This window comes from Sciurus vulgaris, assembly GCF_902686455.1.
Source record: "Sciurus vulgaris genome assembly, chromosome: 3".
NCBI lineage: Eukaryota > Metazoa > Chordata > Mammalia > Rodentia > Sciuridae > Sciurus > Sciurus vulgaris.
The window spans coordinates 187,574,313-187,593,280 of record NC_136463.1 but is presented as its reverse complement, the minus strand read 5'-3'; the positions used below and the strand labels follow the sequence as shown (position 1 = coordinate 187,593,280).

Here is an 18,968-nt window from a genome sequence, read left to right as displayed (position 1 = left end):
AGAGGTCAAGCTCCTGCCCAAACTCAGGCAGAGCGATGGGTCTGGGCACTCCCAGGGCGCAGTGGGACTCCCAGGACGTGGGAGCTGGATTGCCCTGCGCCCCACGACTCCACAAGCTCACCGCAGTGTGGGCCACCAGCAAGTCCAGGACTGGCTCTGTTCCCACCCACACCTTCCAAGCAAGAGCTCACGTGCCGCGCTGCAATTAAAACAGCCGCTGGGTGCCCATGCAGCTGGGTCTGTGGACGGAGGTGGCCGACCCTAGCCAGGCCAGTGTCCATGCTGGGGTCACGTGCCTACAGACACTCTTTGGCAGGCCTTGGGAGCAGCAGTGCAGCCAGAGTGCCTCGTGAGCAGCGGTGTGACGGGCAGGTCTGGGGACCATGCCCTGAGCACATGGAGTGCAGAGGGGACAGTACGTCAGCCCAGGGTCCCACTCTGATCAAGGTCCCAGTGCTGGCTGACTGTGGGGCCAAACCTGATTAGCCCTGTCCACTGCTTTGGACTATGTGTCCACCTGGACGTGGTGGATTTTGCTTAGGGCCCTCGGGTGAAAGGTCACTCCGTTCAGAGTCAGTGTTTGCATGCAGAGTCAGTCATGGGATTTGGAAGTGACGCTTCTGCACCCTGTGATCTGCTGCAGCATGGCATCAACAAATGCCCTATGACAGCCCAAGTGTTACAGCCGTGCTGCTGCTGGGATAGGGCAGCAGACTGGACCTTTGCCCCCAGCCTGGAGTCCAGCCCAGCCTTCACCACAAGCTCTCCTTGTCCAGGCTACGGATGGAAGGTGGCTTATGATGCCAGGTGCTTCAGAAGGGGCAGGCCCTGGGGAAGCCACGGGCAAGTGTGCAGCCCCGGGCAGCTTCATGGGGGACTGTACAGATGCTGGGGCCCAGTCACCCACAGGGAGCCTGTGGCCCTCCTCCCCTTAGCAGGCACTGCATGTCTAAGCCCCACCTCCAGAGGGCAGCATGGCAGGCTCGGAGCCCTCGGGGCCATGGTGCTGTGGGTCCTCACCACCTTCCTGTGCCAAAGGTGCACCTGTGGACCATCCCCAGCTTCATCCAGCCTCTTCACAAACCACCAGTCAGTCTGCTGCCTTGGGAAGCTCTGAGCCTACCCCTCTCTACCCTCAGTTTCCCTGCCAAACGCTACTTGTGAGCCCATGGAAATGCCTCAAAGGGACCGGGTGGGCGAAGGCCTGTAGCCGTATTGGGCTCTTTATTTCTAGTGGAGTGCAAGTCCTGCCTCCCTTTGTCTGCAGCACCAATTTAGGAGCGATGTCTTTGCGTTCTCTCCTGTGTGTGTGGGACAGCATGTCTGTGAAGTGCAGGAGTGCCCACTCAGTCCCCTGTGGCAGGCAGAGCAGCCTGTTCAGCGCGGAGCAGTGGCATTCCTCAGATGCCTCACGGGGTGCTGGACATGCCTCGAGCAGGCCTCTGGTGCCGCGCCGTGGCAGAGGTCTGTGGGCTTCGGCAGGCATTTGGCAGAGCAGCCTCAGGCCCAGCCCTGGAAACAGAGCGAACACGTGAGCATCCCATGCCCGGCTGTAGCTGCGTGTGCCTGGCCACCAAGCTGCGTCCACCGGTGGGTGTGTTCCAATTGATTGACTGGCTTCGGGCAACACCACACCCCAAGCCAGGCACCAGGGACTTCATTTAATTATTTTAGCAGGACTTGGTTTGGGAGGAGGGATTAGAAATCAAATAGCTTGGCAGTACTTCAGAGAGCTCAAGCCCGCCACATGCCCTTGCTGCAGAAGCGCTTTTCAAGTGACACAGAGTCTGCACAGAACCAACGCCTGTGGCTCTCATCAAAGAGGTGTCCTGCTTCTGTCCATGGCAGAGGCAGGGTGCACTGTGCTGTTCTACCTGGAGAAAGAGGTCAGGTGACAGCCACTCCATTAAAATAATTAGGAACCCGCTCCCTGGGCTGCTCTGGATGGCAGAAAGGGGGAGGGCCACCAGAGGAAGAAGCACCTCGAAGCCCTGGGAGATGCTCCCACACCACGCGAGCCACCCTCTCCACCCTCTGCCGAACAGAACACAATCCCAGTTTCCACCACCCATGCAGAATTGCTGACAAGGTCCGGGCATGGCTGGGCAGATGCTCTGCTCAGATGTTCTGTACTGTGCGGAACAGCAAAGGCTGCACTTCAGTTACAAAGCCCCAGTGGGAGCAGAACAGAGGCCGTGTGGACAGGATCTGGGGCAGAGATGTACACACTGCAGCCTGCAAGCAAATCCCAGGTTGTCCTCCACGTTGCACACCGTCTGAGGCTGCTTCCACATCAGTCAGCCTTGAATGGTCCTGCTGACCCTGGTCCTGGGGCCCCTGGAGTGTGCACAGAACCCTGGTGACGGCCTCAACCCCACACACCCATGTCCTCCGAGGAAGTCACAGCCTGCTGTGGAGGCGCTGCTGGAACCAGTGTCCGCAGGAGGAAGCACGGGTGGACAGAACCCTCCTCAGCATCACGCAGGCCACACAGAAAGGGGGGACACCTAAGCTCTCTTTAAAGTCCGGGACAGTGATGCCACCCCTAGAGGAGAGCACAGGGTGGCAACCAGCTTTCAGGCACAGGCAGTGGCTTTTCTCCCTGGACCCCAGAAGCTCCGGAAGCAATGCCAAGAGTTAATAAATGGAGTGGAATTGAACTAAAAACTTCTGTGCAGCAAAGGAGAGAATTAAGAATGTGAAGAGAGAACCTGCAGAATGGGAGAAAATCTTTGCCAGCTACTCTTCTGACGGAGGATTAATATTTAGAATATATAAAGAGCTCAAAAAACACCACAGAAAAACAGATGACCCAGTTAAGAAATGGGCAAATGAATTAAACAGACTCTTAAAGGAAGAAACGCAAGTGGCCAACAAATGTATGAAAAAATGTTCAACACCGTTAGCAATTAGGGAGATGCTAATCAAAACTACCCCCAGATTTCACCTCACGGCAGCCCCCATGTTTGTACCATGGCCGTCACCAAGGTACAAACAATAACCAGTGCTGCAGAGGACGTGGGGAAAAGGGTGCTCTTACACCGTTGGCGGGACTGTAAATTAGTACCCCCGCTGTGGAGATCGGGAGGAAGATCCCCCAAAGGACGAGGCGTGGAAGCACCACGTGACCCCTGCACCACTCAGCACTCATCCTGACGACGGAAGTCATCTCTACAGCGAGACAGGCACCCGTGTCTGCAGCAGCACAGGTCACAGCAGCCAAGCTACGGAACCAGCCTAGGCGTCCATCAGTGGATGAGTGGATAAGAAAACGTGGCGTACGTCACAAGGGAGCTCTGTGGGGCCATAAAGAAGAATGGAGCTAAGTCGCTTTCAGGAAAATGGATGGAGCTGGAGACCATTATGTTAAGTGAAATAAGCCAAACTCAGAAGGTCAAGAGTCGTATGTTTTCTGTCATATGCAGAAGCTAGAGAGGAAAACGGAAAAGAGAGGTGTGTGCTGCTCTAGGGCAGATCAGCAGAGGAAAGGGACCAGGGGCGGGGGTGGGGGGCATGCTGGGGAGTGATGTGCACCCTACAAGGCACCAGTGGCCTGGGACTGGGACTCGGTGGTGGAGCCCTGGCCTTACACGTGTGAGGCATGGGGTTTGATCCTCAGCATCACATAAAAAAATAAATATCGTATCCATCTACAACTAAAAAATTTTTTAATTATTTTTTTATGAATGGAAAGAACAGGAAGGAGGAGGAACAGAGCAGCAGCTACAGGGAGGCCTGGGCGCTCTGCCTCTGCCGCTGGGCTGGAAGCGAGTGCCGCAGAGTGCCGGCAGTCTCTGAGCTGCTTCAGGCAGACTGCTCAGCACTGAACGGAGCCGACTGGCCACATGGCCAGCCGCATGGGATGTGCCCTCTGCTGCCCTGGAAGCTCACCTGAGGCTGTGGCCCCGGCGTGCACGCCCTGGCGTTGCAGTGGGCACGCTGGCACTCTTCACTCCCACCCTCAGGAATCGGGCTCGTCAGCAGGGCACAGTCCGGCCCAGTTCCTGCATCTGAGCCCGGGCTTTCTTTCGGCCAGAGTTGGTGTCTGCCCCCGAGGAATGCCATTTGGTAGAAGCAGCTGAGAGAAGCCGGAGCCTCATGTCCGGCCGCAGTGCTCCCTGCAGCTCTGCAGTGCTTGGTGGACTCTCGCCTGCTGGGCAGGGGCCGCCCCCGGAGAGCAAAGACCCCAGTGTACAAGAAGCCGCAGGGCTCAGCGTGTGGGATCTCGACCAAGCCACGTCGAATGGAAGTCCTGAGAATTGCCTTGTCCTCATCCTGGGAGGGGGTGTCTGGGGGCAGGGCTGGAGGACTTGCCAACAGGCATCTGACTGTCCCCCAGGTCCCCTTGGGAATTCAGCCAGTGCTGCGCTGGTTCAGATCACGTCGCAGAGCATGCAGACGCAGCATGGCAGGACCTCGGGAGGACCTGGGCTGCAGCTCTCCCGCATGCTCACCTGGGAGTTAGGCGGCTAGGGCTTAGAAGTGAAGTGCACACGGTCACACTTGGTGGATTTCCTTTCTGCTAACCGGGGGCTCCTGAGGCCTTCTTCCCCTTCAGAGAACTGCTTGCGCCTTGTGACCGTCCAGCCTTTACCTGGCAGTGTCCTCAACTGACCCAGTAACGCCTTCTCTGGCCCTTGCAGGACTGTGGTCATGCCGATCGCAAACGAGTTTGCCCCAGACGTGGTGCTGGTCTCATCGGGCTTCGACGCTGTGGAGGGCCACCCCACGCCTCTCGGAGGGTACACACTCTCTGCAAAGTGTAAGTGGGTGGGCAGAGGTCACCTTTGCCATGTCCACCACTGACTGCTTGTGTTTGTGACCTGCTGTGTTCCACTGTCAAAGACAAGACAGCACTACAGCCAACCCCAGCTCTGGTGGCCATGGGGGCTGCAGAGCAGGGACGCCCAGGCCCTGTGCCCTCAGGCTAGCCGCCCGTGAGCCAGCAGCCAGTGCACATGAGTGCTTTCAGTGGGGACACAGGTGCCTGAGGAGCATGCAGACCCCAGAGCTGCCAGGAGCCGACCCTTCCCTGCCGTGCCTCTGTTCTCTGTGCCGCCTTGTGGGCGTAGGTGGGGTGGGGCTGAGGCACATTCTGAGGACTTGACTGGGATGGCCACACTTGCGGTGCAGTCAGCAGACGAAAATGAAAGCAAGGCCTCTGGTCACAGAGCTGGCTGCCTCCCCAAGGCACAGCTGTCCAGGAGCCTGGAGCCTCTCAGGGCCCTGAGGCCTGACCCTAGTGACTTCCTCAGCGTCCACCTCCCCGTGACCTACCACCATGCTGCTTGTCCTCCATGGGTGCAGAAGGTTAGGGTAGGTGGGTCTGCACCAGGGCTGAAAGGGTGGAGCGTGGGTGTCCTGAGGGGTGGCTGCCCTCTAGCACTGGCCTCTCAAAGCCCAGCTGTCCATTGTGCCTGACATTCTACAGCGTCTCCCAGAGTGCCCTTCTGCCACATTCTGAGCTCTCCTTGGAGACCTCACAGAAGCCTGCAAACCAGTGTCACTTTCCACCAGACAGACAGTCCAAAACTTAAAATTCTGGCCCACCCATGTCCTGCAGCTGCCACAGGACATGGCCAGGCACAGGGCCAGGCCAGGATCAGGGCCACTGGCTTATTACGGTCCTCTGGCTCTCTAACAAGCCAGCCCCCGTGGCTGGTGACTGTTACTGCCCACCAGGTGCCCTCTGCTGGGGTAGTGCGGAGGGCCACGGGAGGCACTGTGGCTTGCCATCAGAGCAGATGCCCAGACGCGGGCCTAGGAAAGCCCCGTGTGGCACAGGTGACACAGGAGGCACTGGCATGTGTGTGCAGAGCACATCGATTGCCCAGAGGGGCCGTGGGCCTCTTGGGGAGACAAAGGTGGCACTGGTCCCTCGGCCTTCAAGCAGAATGATCTGCTGCATGGTAAAGTCCAAGACTGAAGCCTTGACTCACTCTCAGGGCTTCAGAAGGGGCTGCACAACCACGTTGTGGCCTCTGCTGGCGTGGTGTCCTGCCCCGGCCTTCCTGGAGGCGCCGACCCACTGCCCACCCTGCCCTCCACTTGAGTCCCTTTCCTGTTGCAGGTTTCGGGTACCTGACGAAGCAGCTGATGGGCCTGGCTGGTGGACGAGTCGTGCTGGCCCTGGAGGGAGGCCACGACCTGACTGCCATCTGCGACGCCTCTGAGGCCTGCGTGTCTGCCTTGCTGGGAAACGAGGTACAGAGACCCAAGACCCCTAGGAAGTTCTGTACCCGTGGGTACCTGGCCCACGTGCCCAGGAGCTCGAGTCAGCACGAGGCGTCTGTGACCCTTGCCGTTTCACTCGGGCTGTCAGTCCAGTGCCGAACGCTCTGACACCCACTGGGGGAGGTCACAGGTGGCAGAGGTCCGCTGGCAGAGGAGCAGCAGAGGCACACAGCCCTCCATCTCGAGGGCGCTCGCTGGCTCACTCCCCTTCTCTCCTGTGTTGGTCCCCTCAAGGAGACCGTGGTGGAAAGTCCTGCTTTCTGGGTGCTGATCCCTCTGTGCACAGTCTGTTTCTCTAGGAACTTCTTGGCCAGTTTGGGGTGAGAGCCCACAGCCAAGTCAGTGGCTCAGGGCTGGACAGGCCCTTACACCCAGCAGCTCCTTCCGCCACCTGAGAGCCAGGGTCAGAGATGGAGGTTGAAGGCCAGCGTGAGGTTTCCTGTGGCCTGGGCACCATGAGCTCATGGAGGGTGACAGTGGTCCAAGCAGTGTGTCCACCACACAGTCGAGCTGTGGCATGACCTGCCCTGGGCGTCGTGCCAGGCCAGTCCTGAGCGCACTGGATGACAGAACAGGGCAGACCCCAGGCGTGCAAGGCCACACCTGAGCTTGACGTTGCCAAATGGCAGTGGGTGTGGAGGGCTCCGCTCCGGCATCCAGGCCACGTTGTAGCGGGCAAAGGTCACCCACAGACCTGGCTCTGAGGACACCCCCGTGGAGTCTCAGTGGTGGGCTGCAGCCCTGGGTCCAGGCCTCTGGCCATCTTCAGAGCAGGCCCCCAGCCAGCTGGTGGGGAGGCTGGCAGGGGTCTGTGTGGGTGGGGCAGGGCGTCAGCCGCAGTCTTATCGGAAGTTCCTCCTGGTTCTGGACAGCCTTTGTTTTGAGAAGAATCCTGGGTGGGTCAGAGACGCAAGCGCGTCCTATTGCTGAGTGTGGTTTAGCAATCCCCTGGCATAAAGCAGCAGTCTGCCTGGCTTCAAGTCATCCAGGATGTTTCCTTGTCCTTTCTTCACTCGAAGATCTACCCACTCTTCCCTGTGGTCAACCGCAGCTGCTATGTACCTCGGCCCAGCGAGCCCTGGTTCTCAGCCTGGCCCATGCTGCCTCCACTGCACTTGCCTTCCAGCAAGAAAACATGCTTAAACACATCAGAAAGCAGGAAACACTAGTTGTGTCGAGGGCTCTTTAGAAATCTCTGATGCAGGAGCATTGGGCCAAGCCCCACTCTGCCCTGCGGCCTTTATGAGGGTGATGTACAGCGTGCTGCACGATTTGGTGGCACAGGGGCAGCCAACTGTGGCCTGCAGGGAGCTCAGCAGCTGGAGGAGATGGCAGGGGAGGTGTGTGCAAGGTGGGGGGGCTGCTGGGGCAGTTTGTCTCCGACAGTCTTCAGGGTCCCTGGCTCCACAGCCTGCTCAGTGGCTGCTGTTGGAACAAGTCTTCAGGGTCCCTGGCTCCACAGCCTGCTCAGTGGCTGCTGTTGGAACAAGTCTTCAGGGTCCCTGGCTCCACAGCCCGCTCAGTGGCTGCTGTTGGAACAAGTCTTCAGGGTCCCTGGCTCCACAGCCCACTCAGTGGCTGCTGTTGGTCTATGTTTGTTTGCAGCTGTCACTGATGACTGTGAAGCCACCCGAGCCAGGGCAGTGCCCAGAGCTGACCACTTCAGAAGTCCTGCTGCAGCGGAACAGCAGGCCGGCAGGGAGCCCGGAGCATTTTGCAGAGAAGGCTCCTGGTTCCTGGCCCCAAGGCTGGTGCTCACTGGCCCCACTGCCTGTGTGCCACCACTTCACTTGACTTGACTCTGGGCTCAGTGGAGGACGTGGACGGAGGAGGGGTGAAGTGGGAGCAGAGAAGGGTTTGTCTAGGAGCTTCAGCTCTGTGACTTCCGATACTTCGCGAGGGTCATAGGTGTGGAGAAGCTCCCAGAGGTCAGAAGACGCGGGCTGAGAGCCTGCTGGGCAGTCTGCGGCCAGCCGGCAGCCTGCGGGCTCCTGCTCTTGCGTGCTCAGCACAGTCCCTGTGTGTCATGCTTCTCTCTCCTGCACCCGTGGAGACACCCGCTGGCCCCGGTCAGGTGGGAGGACAGCACCTGCGTGCCTGGGCCTCAGCCCTTGCCAGTCTGGCTGGGGTAGAGGAGTCCCGGCCATGTGCCCTTAGGGCTGGCTCCTGTTCTGCCCGCAGACTCCTTTGTAATGAAGCTTGACTGGGTGCCCCAAACCCAAAGCTCGAGTTTTGTGCAGGGCAAGGGATTCAGAGCACACTCCAGGTGACACTGGCTGTGTAGTCCCAATGCTACGCAGAGTCTGGAATCCGGTGGGTGAGGACTCCGTGGCATGGACCTGGGAGCGGTTTGGGAACAGAGGCCTTGGAGTCCACAGTCAGACTTGAATGTTGGTCGCGTCACCTGCTTGCGGGGCAGCTCTCTCTCTGTGTTTGTTTCCCTGTCTGATCAGTAACTTACAGTGTGTTATGTAGTACAGTTTTTATGGGAAAGTGTGGAGTCAGGGCCACCTGGTCCCAAGTGTCTGTGGAACCTTTCCTACTTTGCCAGCACCGCGCAGTGCCCATACCCAGCCACCAGCTTCTCAAATAATCAGGGGTTAGGGGCCAGGAGGGACAGGCCTGGGGAAACGCCATCTGCTCGCCTAAGTGCTCAGGTAACTGGACAGACTGTTGGGGCCCAGAGGAAGCTCCATGGAGGATGCCCTCAGCTAGCAGTGAGAAGTTCTCAGGGGAAGGCCCAGCTGAGAGTTCCCTATGGTAGGTGCTGACACGCTGGTGCAAAGTCAAGGACCAGAGAGTGAGAATCCTCGGGTGGCCGCCCACGCCTCTGGACAAGAGGGACCTGCTCTATGGCTACATCTCCTGAGAGTGAGGCAGAAGCAGCACCACCAGTGACAGTCTGTAGGGTCCGCACTTGAAGGCTGGGGATGTGGGATATTGTCAAACCTGCCTGAGCCTGGGCCAGTGGCCATGGACTCACCCTGGGCCTGCCCATGGCCACTGTAGGGACTGACAGCCAGGGGGCTGGCTGGAGAGGCTCTTGACTGGACTCAGGGTCAGGTGCCCAGAGGACAAGCAGACCTGGCAACCCGTGTTTTTGGAATCCATTAAGGTGGCAGGTGAAGTTGTCCCGCTTGACCCAAATATCCAAACTCACCCTGCATTCTGGGAAGCACGCGGCTCTGACCAGTCCTTCGGGGGTCTCGAGGACCTCAGAGTGCCCTTGACTGGCCTCTGCTCAGCTGAAGTGTGCACACTTTTACACGGAGGAGAGACTCTCTCCACGTGTGAGGAGAGAGGTGAAGCTCCTGGACGGCTGAGTCAGGCCCCAGGGAAGCTGCATCGGGCCACTCCTGTCACTCGCGGAGTGCAGCCTTGTCAGCAGCCGTCCCCCGTGAGCTCGGAGAGGCTAGGTGGTGGCCTTCTCCAACACGTGCCCGCCCTCTGACACAGCAGGGCCAACTACCAGCTAGCCCACACTCCATGTCTGCACTGCAGGTCCTGGGAAGTGGCTGGCACTGGCCCCCACTGGCCGAGCCATCCTGCTGGGCTGGCCATGGGCAGGTCTCTTCACCTCCACAACTCTCTGCCGATGTGTCGCCGTCCCTGTCCACTCCTCACCTTTGTGTCCCCTCCCAGACCCTGGAATCCACAACCCATCCCCCGTCCACGGGAGCCGCTCCAGGAGGCAGCCCATTCCACGCCCCCAGGACGCCCAGCGAGGCCGCCAGCTGCCCCTCCCAGCTGGATGCCAGGCTGTGTCCTGAGCGGAGTTGCAGGGCCTTGCCTGTCCCTCCCAGGTCTCTCCCTCTGAGCTGAGAGCAGTCCCCTCCTCACTGCCTCCTCCCTGTTGGGTCGCCCTGCGCCCAGCACCTGGCCAGAGCCCTAGCGGTCCTGTAACCCCTGGCCACCCGCCCTGCGAGCCGCACCTCACTTTCTCCCTCGCTCTGTCCTCTCCTCTCTCCCCTGGAGCCTGGACTTCTGCTCTGCCTGCCGCCTCCGCCGCCCCCTGGAGTCTTTCTCCTAGCACTGCTCCCAAGGCCCCCCCACACTGAATTGCAAGTCACAGCCTGCCGGCACCCGGCACCTTGACCTTGACCCTGCTGCCTTCGCACCGTGCCTAGTACCTGCTGCCATCTCGGGGTTTACTTTCCAATTGTTTCCAGGGTGTTGACTGTCTCCCTCCACCAGCGTGACGCTCTGTGGAACGTGACGCTTCCATCCTAGGTTTCCAGACTGGTCGGTACTTAGCAGGCTGTTTGCAGGATTCATTAAATAAGGGGATAAAGCCTGTTAGGAAGGGGTGACCTTGGAACTTGTGGCGTTTGCCCCTTCCCTACCCTTGTCCAGGGAAAGGCTGGTGACTCTAGAGCAGAGCCCCACACTCGGGGCCTAGGGTGAGTCTCTGAAGCCACCACAGCACACGGCCAATGAGCACGAGCCGCAGTGGATTGCTTCCCTGCCCTCCTGCCCAGCGCCAGACACCTCTTTTGACTTTCCTCCACTCTGATGGGAAACGAGTGGTGCAAATAAGCCACTACTTGTGCCACTGTCTTTTGTTCGCACTCTCCCTCTGGGGACACTGGGTGGGACCACATTCCTCCCTCCTCTGCCAGCCCAGAGCAGCTCTCTGGCAAGGCCTCAAATACTGTCAAATTCTCCTGGCAGTGGCACTGGCCACCATGGGGGAAGATTTCCCAGAGCAGCTCAGGACGTGCAGCTGAGGAAGACTGAGGACTCTCCTCTCAGTTTGCTCCCGTTCTTCCCTTGGGGTCCACGTACTGTGACAGAACAGGTGTGTGGGCAGCTTGGCACCCCAGCTTCTGTGTCCGTTCTTTATGGGCCTGTGTCCGCTGCTGGAGGTGGAGATGCCAGGAGCCCCAGAGTGGTCAGCCTGAGGGCAGTGTGGCGCCTGCAGAAGGCAGGACCCCTGGGTGGTGGCCAGGGGACAGTGGCTACTCAGGCCCCCTGCAGAGGTGTGTCATAGTGTGGGAAGCAGTGTAGACATTGCCTGCAGGGAGTCTGGCCCCAGTGCCAGGAGGACCCAGGGTCCATCACAGATGGCCCCATGAATCCTATGTCAGTGCTGGGCAGCAGTGTTACACACCCCGCCCCAGAGCGGGTTTGCAAGTTTGTGTGACGAGGGGCTCCTCTCATTATTTCACCCGGGCTGGTCTTAAACTCCTGGGGTCGGGATCTTCCTGCCTCAGCCTCCTGAGTGCTGGGACCATACGTGTACCACCTCACCCCACTAAGTGACTTTTTATTTAAGGTGCCGAATTTCCCTTTTATGTTTATTTATTTTAACATGTTTTTAGATGAGTGACTTTTTAAAAAGGACTTTTTCTTAAGAGTGGTGAAGCTACAGTCCTGATGGCGGCGTTGGCTGGAGCGACCGGGGTGCTGTCAGTCTGCAGCAGCTCTGTCCTGAGGCCTGAGAGCCTGCTCTTTGCCCCTGCTGCCTGTCTGCTAAGGGGACTGGGCTCTGCCACCTCCACCTGTTGGTTGGCTGTCCTGTGATGGAGGCTCGGGGACTCTGCCTGCGACGCCTTTCTCCTCCCCACTTCGGACACTTCTGGGTGGTTCCAGGTGTGCGGGCTGCAGAGCTCTGGGCACTTCCATGCAGCCCTGGCAACCTGGAGGTACCTCAGAGGGGCAGCAGTGGCCCAGCAAGCGTCTCTTCCACCTGGACTGCAGGCTTTGAAAGTCATCCCAGCCCTGTGCTTGGCAATGGGGCCCGAGGCCGGCGTCTGCCCACCTTGCCGCTGGCCTTCTCTTCCTGTGCAGTCTGGGGCCTGTGTTCCCACCGCACTCTTCTCCCTGTCTCCCCTTCAGGCTGAGGAGAATGGGCAGCACAGGTGCCAAGCCACACCTGGCCCACTGGAGCCTCTACTGCTCCCATGGGCAGGCACACTGCCCAGAACTGCCCCCTGGAAGCACGTCATCTCTGGACGTCCCCCTCTCACACAGGGGTCATGCCGCATCCTCTGGTCACTGTGCTTTATCCTTTTTCCAGCTCGAGCCTCTACCAGAAAAGGTGTTACAGCAGAGACCCAATGCCAACGCTGTGCGCTCCATGGAGAAGGTCATGGAGATCCACAGTAAGTTGCCTGCTGTGTGCTCATGAGGTCCCTCCTGGATGCAGGACTCACCATGCCTGGCTGCTCTCCTCCTGTCAGCTGCTCCCCAGGCTGCCCACATAGGCCTGGCCTTCACTGGCGTGGCTGAGCTGATGGAGACTCCCCTGACCACAGTTGGTTTGCCCCAGAACCTGCTGGGACAGTGTTGTCATCTCCGTCATACCAGCTGCAGGAATTGGGATGCTGCGTGTCATGCAGTCACTGGCCCCAGGTCCCCAGCCAGTAGGGCAGCCCTCGGCTGAGCCTGCCACCTCAGCCCTGCAGAGAGAGACCCAGCCCAGGGCGCCGGCCCATCTCCTGGCACTAGCCTTCGGTAGCCACCCTGGGGTCCTGGAGGTGGGCGCACCTGTCTCGGGTGCACCGGTGGAGCCCTGCAGCCCACGGAGCCCAGGCCCTCCAGGCTGCTAGGCGCCCAGCACGTGAGATGGTCCAGCTGGGGGTGCACTCCAGGGCTGCTCTGGCCCCTACAGGAGTGCTTGGCTCCTGGCTCTCAGCCACTGCCATTCACACGGCTGCCCGGCCATGTGAGAAGCCAGCCCTGGGCAGGCCCACGCCACACCTCCCTCCCACCCAGACCTGCACAGTCCCAGGGACCTTCCACACAGGCAGAGGCCTGTGACGGAGGGCTCCAGGCCTCGCCCCAGACCCTGCATTGTGCTGTGAGACCCAGCTCCCTGACAGAGGCATGTTGAGGACATGGTGTCTTTAAGACAGTCCTGGGGCCCCACAAGGCCTGGCAGGGACCTGGCCCCTGAGTGCTCTCCACCCCTCAGGCAAGTACTGGCGCTGCCTCCAGCGCCTGTCCTCCACGGCGGGGCGTTCTCTGATCGAGGCACAGAAGTGTGACAATGAAGAAGCAGAGACGGTCACCGCCATGGCCTCGCTATCCGTGGGCGTAAAGCCCACAGAGAAGAGGTGAGCAGCTGATCACACCCTGCGGCTCTGAGCGGGCGTGGGGAGGTTGGGGGCGCGGCTGGGCAGCAGGTCTGGTCCACACGCAGGTGCTGGAGCCTAGGTGGCCACAGCAGCGGCGGGCACTCTGCTGCCCACCAGCCCGCACCCCAGCGCCCGCCGCCCTCTCCCTGCAGGCCTGACGAGGAGCCCATGGAGGAGGAGCCGCCCCTGTAGCCGCCCGCGGAGCTGCTATGCTCTCCTTGTCTGTCTCTGTCTTGAAGCTCAGCGAGGGACTTGCCCGTGTCGCCGCGTCCTGCAGCGCTCAGCGCAGGGCCACCAGCGTGCAGCAGCACCGAGGCCTCCGAGTCTGGACGCGCGTGCACGGAGGCCTGCAGCTCCACTCGACTCGGGCGGCGAGCAGCAGGCCGGACACCGCACGCCACGAGCACCTGGGCGTGCCAGGAGCCGCGAGGGACGAAGCTGTGGCAGCCTGGGGCGGAGTGGCCAGTGTAGTTGACACGTGGAAAAGAAAACAGAAATCAGAGCTCTTAACAGACACGACACTTGATTAAAACTGGTGCTTAAAGTTTGATTCTCACCCACAATTCCACAGTCTCCGTGTAAACCACTCGGCCCATCCCGTAGCTTCTTTCTAACAGGAAGTTTCTCCGGCTCCGGCCTGCCCCCGGGCCTTGGCGGTGTGCCGCAGGGGCTTGCAGTGGGTGTGGGGCAGAGCTGGACGGACCTTGAAGGAAGATAACTGGACAGAACAGAACCGTGAGCCTGGGAGTCGGCTTGAGCTTCTCAAAGCCATCGGAAGATGCGAGTTTGTGCCTTTCTTTTACTGTTCTGATGGGTTTTGTGCTGGGTTTTCTGAAGTCTGAGGAACAATGCCTTAAGAAAAAACAAACAGCAGGAGTTGGTGGGACCGTGTCCTGTGGTGCAGCCTGGCGCTGGCCTGGCGCTGTGAGGGCAGGTGGCAGATGCCGCCGAGGGCCGAGGGCCGTGGCCTGGCGGCCTCGTTTGGCTTTATTGCTGTTTAAGGAATCTGGAGGTAGTTCCAAAAAAGCGGCAAACACTGTTGGGGTTTTGAAGTCCAACAAATTTTCAATGAATCCAAAGTGTTCTTTTTCTCATACGTCATGTAGCAATTGAGCATCTCCATTCGGTTGTGAAGCATGTCCTGGGCACACCTGCAGTGTCACGATTGGAATGCTTTTACTAAAAGCAGGTAGCATGAAGTATCGCTTAAATTTTAGGTATAAATAAATATATATGTGTATAATATATATTCCAATGTATTCTAAGCTAAGAAACTTGATTCTTATGAGATCTTGATAAAATATTTATAATGCATTTATAGAAAAAGTATATATATATATAGATATATATATAAAATAAATGCAGATGGCGACAGTCCCTGGCCAACAGAGGGCTGTGGCTGAGCTCCGCGGTGCTGAGGGGGTGGTCTGGATGGAGCCTGCCGCCTGGAGCTCCACCTGGCCGGCTTTCAGGTCCCAGCTCCCTCATCCCGGCCACGTCCCTGCCAGCGTGTACTTTAATTTCAATTATTTTCTAACAGAGCCCCCCCCCCTTTTAAAGCCTCCATGCACATATGTACCTAATGAGTTTTTATAGCAAAGAATATACATTTGCTGTTAATTTTTATATGAATTTTTCACAAAAAGACCCTGAGTAAGCATTGTTTTGTGAATTTTACATTTTTCCTTACCATTTAGCAGTTTTCTGAATGGTAATAATGTCTAAGTACTTTTTCTTTCTAAGTTCTTGCTTGTACTTTTTTGACTTTGGAGGGTCACTGTGTTCTGCACGTGAGCAGTGTCCTGTGGCGGGGCACTGCTGCCTCCGCTGGCTGGCAGGAAGGGCTGAGCGCCTGGTGTTTGGGCTCCCCAGCTCTGCCACGCGGAGAAGCCGGGGCTTGTCTGACCCACAGCACTAGTAGTGTTACCTGGGTGGTGTGCGCTCCCCCTGCCAAGGACGGCCCGGCCGCTGCGTGGGCGAAGCTCTCGTTTAACTTCTCTGACGCTCTGCCAGGAGGGGCTCTGGCTCCAGCTTTCCAAAGACCTTTGAAGCATGTCGGCCATGCGTGGCCCGGAGCGGACCCTGCACTCGCTGGGTTTCCTGCCGCAGCCACACGGGCCAGGCGCTGGCTGGAGCAGCAGGCCCTGGGTCAGAGCCTGTGGCTGTGGAGCAGAGGCCCGGTGCCCGCTGAGCCGCAGAGGGCACGGGCTCCTAAAGGGACCCAGCCTTTGTCTGTGCTCTTTTTCTCTGACAGTGACTGACGGTCACTTTTTACTGGTAACTTATTTTTAGCACTTGAAGCCACCAATTTCATTCCAAAGTGTGTCACTTTTGGACTCCTGGAGGAAGTTCAGACGCTCAGAAGGGCTTCTGAGTGTGGTGAAGTTTACAGGCAGACACGCAGCCAGACTTGGCTGGAGGAGTGCAGATCCTCGGACTCCTGGTTGCATGGCTGCTCTTGGTCAGTACTGAGACAGTGCTTGGAGAGCAGGGCAGAGCGGTCTTGGAACTTGTTGTCTCCCCTCTTTTCTGGCCACTCTTGCTCTGAAGCCCACAGTGACAGGAAGAGCTGGCATGTAGGGCCCAGCCGGCCCTTCTCCTTTGTGGTACTGCATGGTGACAGGGCCCAGCAGCTGGCTCTTCTGACCCCTGGGCCAGCTCTGCCACCCTGCAGGGCCCCCGACACCTGCTGCTGCCAGTGCGGCTTCTGGGAGAGATGCAGAGTCTCACTGTTCTTCAGACTGTGGGGTAGCTGGGCCAGCTGGTGACCGGTTCTCACTGGAGGGACTCGCTTCCGGTCTCCTTCTGGTGGGGCACCCTCAGTCCAGAGCCTGGCCAGGAGGTGCGTCCTCTGCCCGCGTGCCCCCGCGTGCGGAGGGAACACCAGGCAGCCTTTTCTTTTATTTGGAGACACACTTGGCCCCTCCCCACAGCCAGCACCCAGGGCAGATGGCAGAGGGTCTGCCTGGGCCTCTGCAGGCAGACCCACAGCAGGGAGGGCCCCTCCTACAAGTTCCCTGTCTGGTCCTTGAACCTGCAGCCTTTTTTTTCCTCTGCAGAGGCCTTGCAGGGGTCACTGGCTGGGAGCCCGTGAGAGCACTTTACATCCCTTTAAGGGAAACCCCAATCAGGGCCACCAAATGCGTGGGGGCCACCCTGCCCTTGGGGATTCCAGCTGCGCCATGACGTGCCCACGCCCCACCAGCAGGTGGCCGTCCCAAGAGGCCACGCCTGCTGGGACCAGTCAACCCCTTCCCAGCATCCTGGGGCTCCGGTACCTAAGGGCCACTTGTCAAAGTGTTTCAGTTTTCTTTTAAGATCTGTTTTCAAGAGGAAGGGCCATTTGCAGTGGCTGGCCGGGGTGAGCGGACCTCTGCGGCACAGCCGTGGACGCTAGGTTCACTCTGTCAGACACGCCTTCCTTGCTGGTCACGCCATGTGCGCGCTCCATTCTTACTTTGTAGACTTTGGGCCACGCGTTTTGTGGGCGTTGATTCACATATAAATATATAGATATAAATATATGAGTATATTTTTTTAAGTTTCCTACGCCTGGAAGTCGCATGGACTGAATGATGCCTGGCATGTCCTACGTGGTAGATCCGCACGCCACACTTGGCAGCTCCGGGGAAGAAGGAAGATGCCTTTTTGTCCCCTCTCTTGACCTTTGCAGATAGAAAAGGTAGAAACCCTCTGCAGAGCAGAACGGAACCTTGAAGGAGAGGAGGGGATTGAGTCTCATTGAACTTACTCTCAAGAAATTGTACTTTTTATTGTAAGGAAAATAAAAAGGACTACTTAAATATTTGTCATATTAAGAAAAAAGTTTACCTAGCACTTGTGACATACCAATAATAGTTTATTGTATTTATGTGGAAACTGTTTTAGGCAAACTGCAGCTTCCAGAGGGAACCGCCGGTCTCTCTGGAGCTGGTTTGGAGGGATTTTGTCTTCTGTTGTTTCTTTTCTTTCCTTCCACAGGGCCAGGTGTGCACTGCCCACCACAGCTGGCCTTGTGACCATTTGTTCTGATTGAGAACGGGGGTCTGAGGACCCCTTGCGCACAGGGGCTGGCTTGTCTGGGTGGTGTGCGGTGTGGGCGCTGGGCCGAGGGAGCCTTTCTGCAGTGCTGCGCAGCTGGCTTGGCTCGGCCCCGCCTGACTGGATGAAGTCTCCCACTCAAGCAAGCGAGCAACTTTGGCTTGTCGGCGTGAGTGCTCCGTGGTGGAGACGCGCTTCTCATGTACAGAATGATGATCAAGTGGTGGACACGTGCACGTCCCCACGAAGGGGCGCCTCCCCTTGTATGGCGGGGACAGGCGTGCACTGCGTGGGCCGTGAGCTCCTGCCACTGGCCGTTTCCTCCGTCTGGACCCCCAGGCGCCACCTCTTGCTTGGGGCAGCTGGAGGTCTTGTTTCGGGTTTCTCATCCTCGTTTCGTTCTGTGTGGGTGAGTCTCCATGGCCGCCGTGTCCCCGACGGTCCACTGTCTCCGCCCACTGGAGTGCAGTCTTGTAGCCCTGGCTCTCCTGTCACTCTTGTGGTGTAAATAAAGACTGCATCATGCCTCTGGCTCTGGTTTCTCCGGGCGCGTGCTCTCTCCATGGCTCCCATGTGTCCAGAACCTGCTGGGTGGCACGGACCCCATGGGATGGCCCCTGTTCCTTGGGCCCGCCTGGGGCCCTGACCTCTGCATGGGAGGGTCCCTTGGCAGTGTCTTCATGGTAGATGTCCAGTAATTTGAATTGGTGCATTTACTCGTCTGAGTTGAGCTGGGCTAGATTCAACCTCACAAGTGAATGAGGCCCAGGGGAGGGGACAAAGCCCAAGCCTGGCCGCTTCCCTCCACTGGGCACAAGCTCCAGACACCTGTCACAGCCCCTGCCTCTCCACGGCAGCTACTGCATGGCCCTGGCAAGCCCATATCCTCCTGGGCGCCTGCATCCCAGGACTAATCACTGGGCAGTGGACAAGCCGGCCAGCATGGGCCAACTCAGGCACCTTCTTCTTCCAACTGGACCCTGGGGAGGCCTGAGGCAGGGCAGCGGCTCCCCAGCCTGCTCTGCCTAGCAGGACCGTACCCCTCCTCCCACCCTGGCCTCACGGGCTCAGTACCCACACACCAGCCCCCAAGCCGGTCTGCTCCCCAGGAACCCAAGCGACCACACTGGGGTTGTGGGGAGTGGAGCCTCCCAGGTGGCCTCACAGCCTCATGCCTGCCCTGGTGGCCCAGGGCTGAGAGTGCTAGAAACCGCTCTCCACTCAGGCTGCCGACACACGGGAGGGGGGCTGGCCTGGGATGGCCCTGCCGCAGGAGCCCCCTGAGCTCGTGGTGAGGCAAGGGCGTGGCCTGTGTGAGGCGTGGACTTGAGAATGCACTCACTGGTGGAGGGACAGGAAACATGGGGTCCCCACCCACACGAGACCCCAGACCCCGGCCCCCCAAAGGGGCTCCGCCTGGGAGGCCCTGGCTGCACGCGCATTCTGGCCACTTGCACACAGATGTCTCCAGTGACTGCTGGAAAGCCTTCCTACCTTGCCACTTCTTCCCCCAGTGCCTGGGATGAACCCAGGGCCTGGCTCACGCTGGGCAAGCCCCTGCCAAGCCGCCCCCAGCCCAGCCCTCCTTACCTTTCAACACCCTGGTGTTTCTAC

At 58.9% G+C, this 18,968-nt stretch overlaps 1 protein-coding gene across 1 annotated transcript in view; it reads left to right on the top strand.

Annotated features, from left to right (window-relative positions):
- The window catches only part of HDAC4 (histone deacetylase 4), a 255,976-nt gene extending 238,072 nt beyond the window's left edge, over positions 1–17,904 (top strand). The window contains 5 exon segments of the mRNA XM_079133930.1: positions 4,644–4,762; positions 6,071–6,204; positions 12,254–12,338; positions 13,151–13,292; positions 13,466–17,904. Of these exon segments, the coding sequence (XP_078990056.1) occupies positions 4,644–4,762; positions 6,071–6,204; positions 12,254–12,338; positions 13,151–13,292; positions 13,466–13,505 (520 nt within the window). The 3' untranslated portion in view covers positions 13,506–17,904.
- Positions 17,905–18,968: the final 1,064 nt, after the last annotated feature.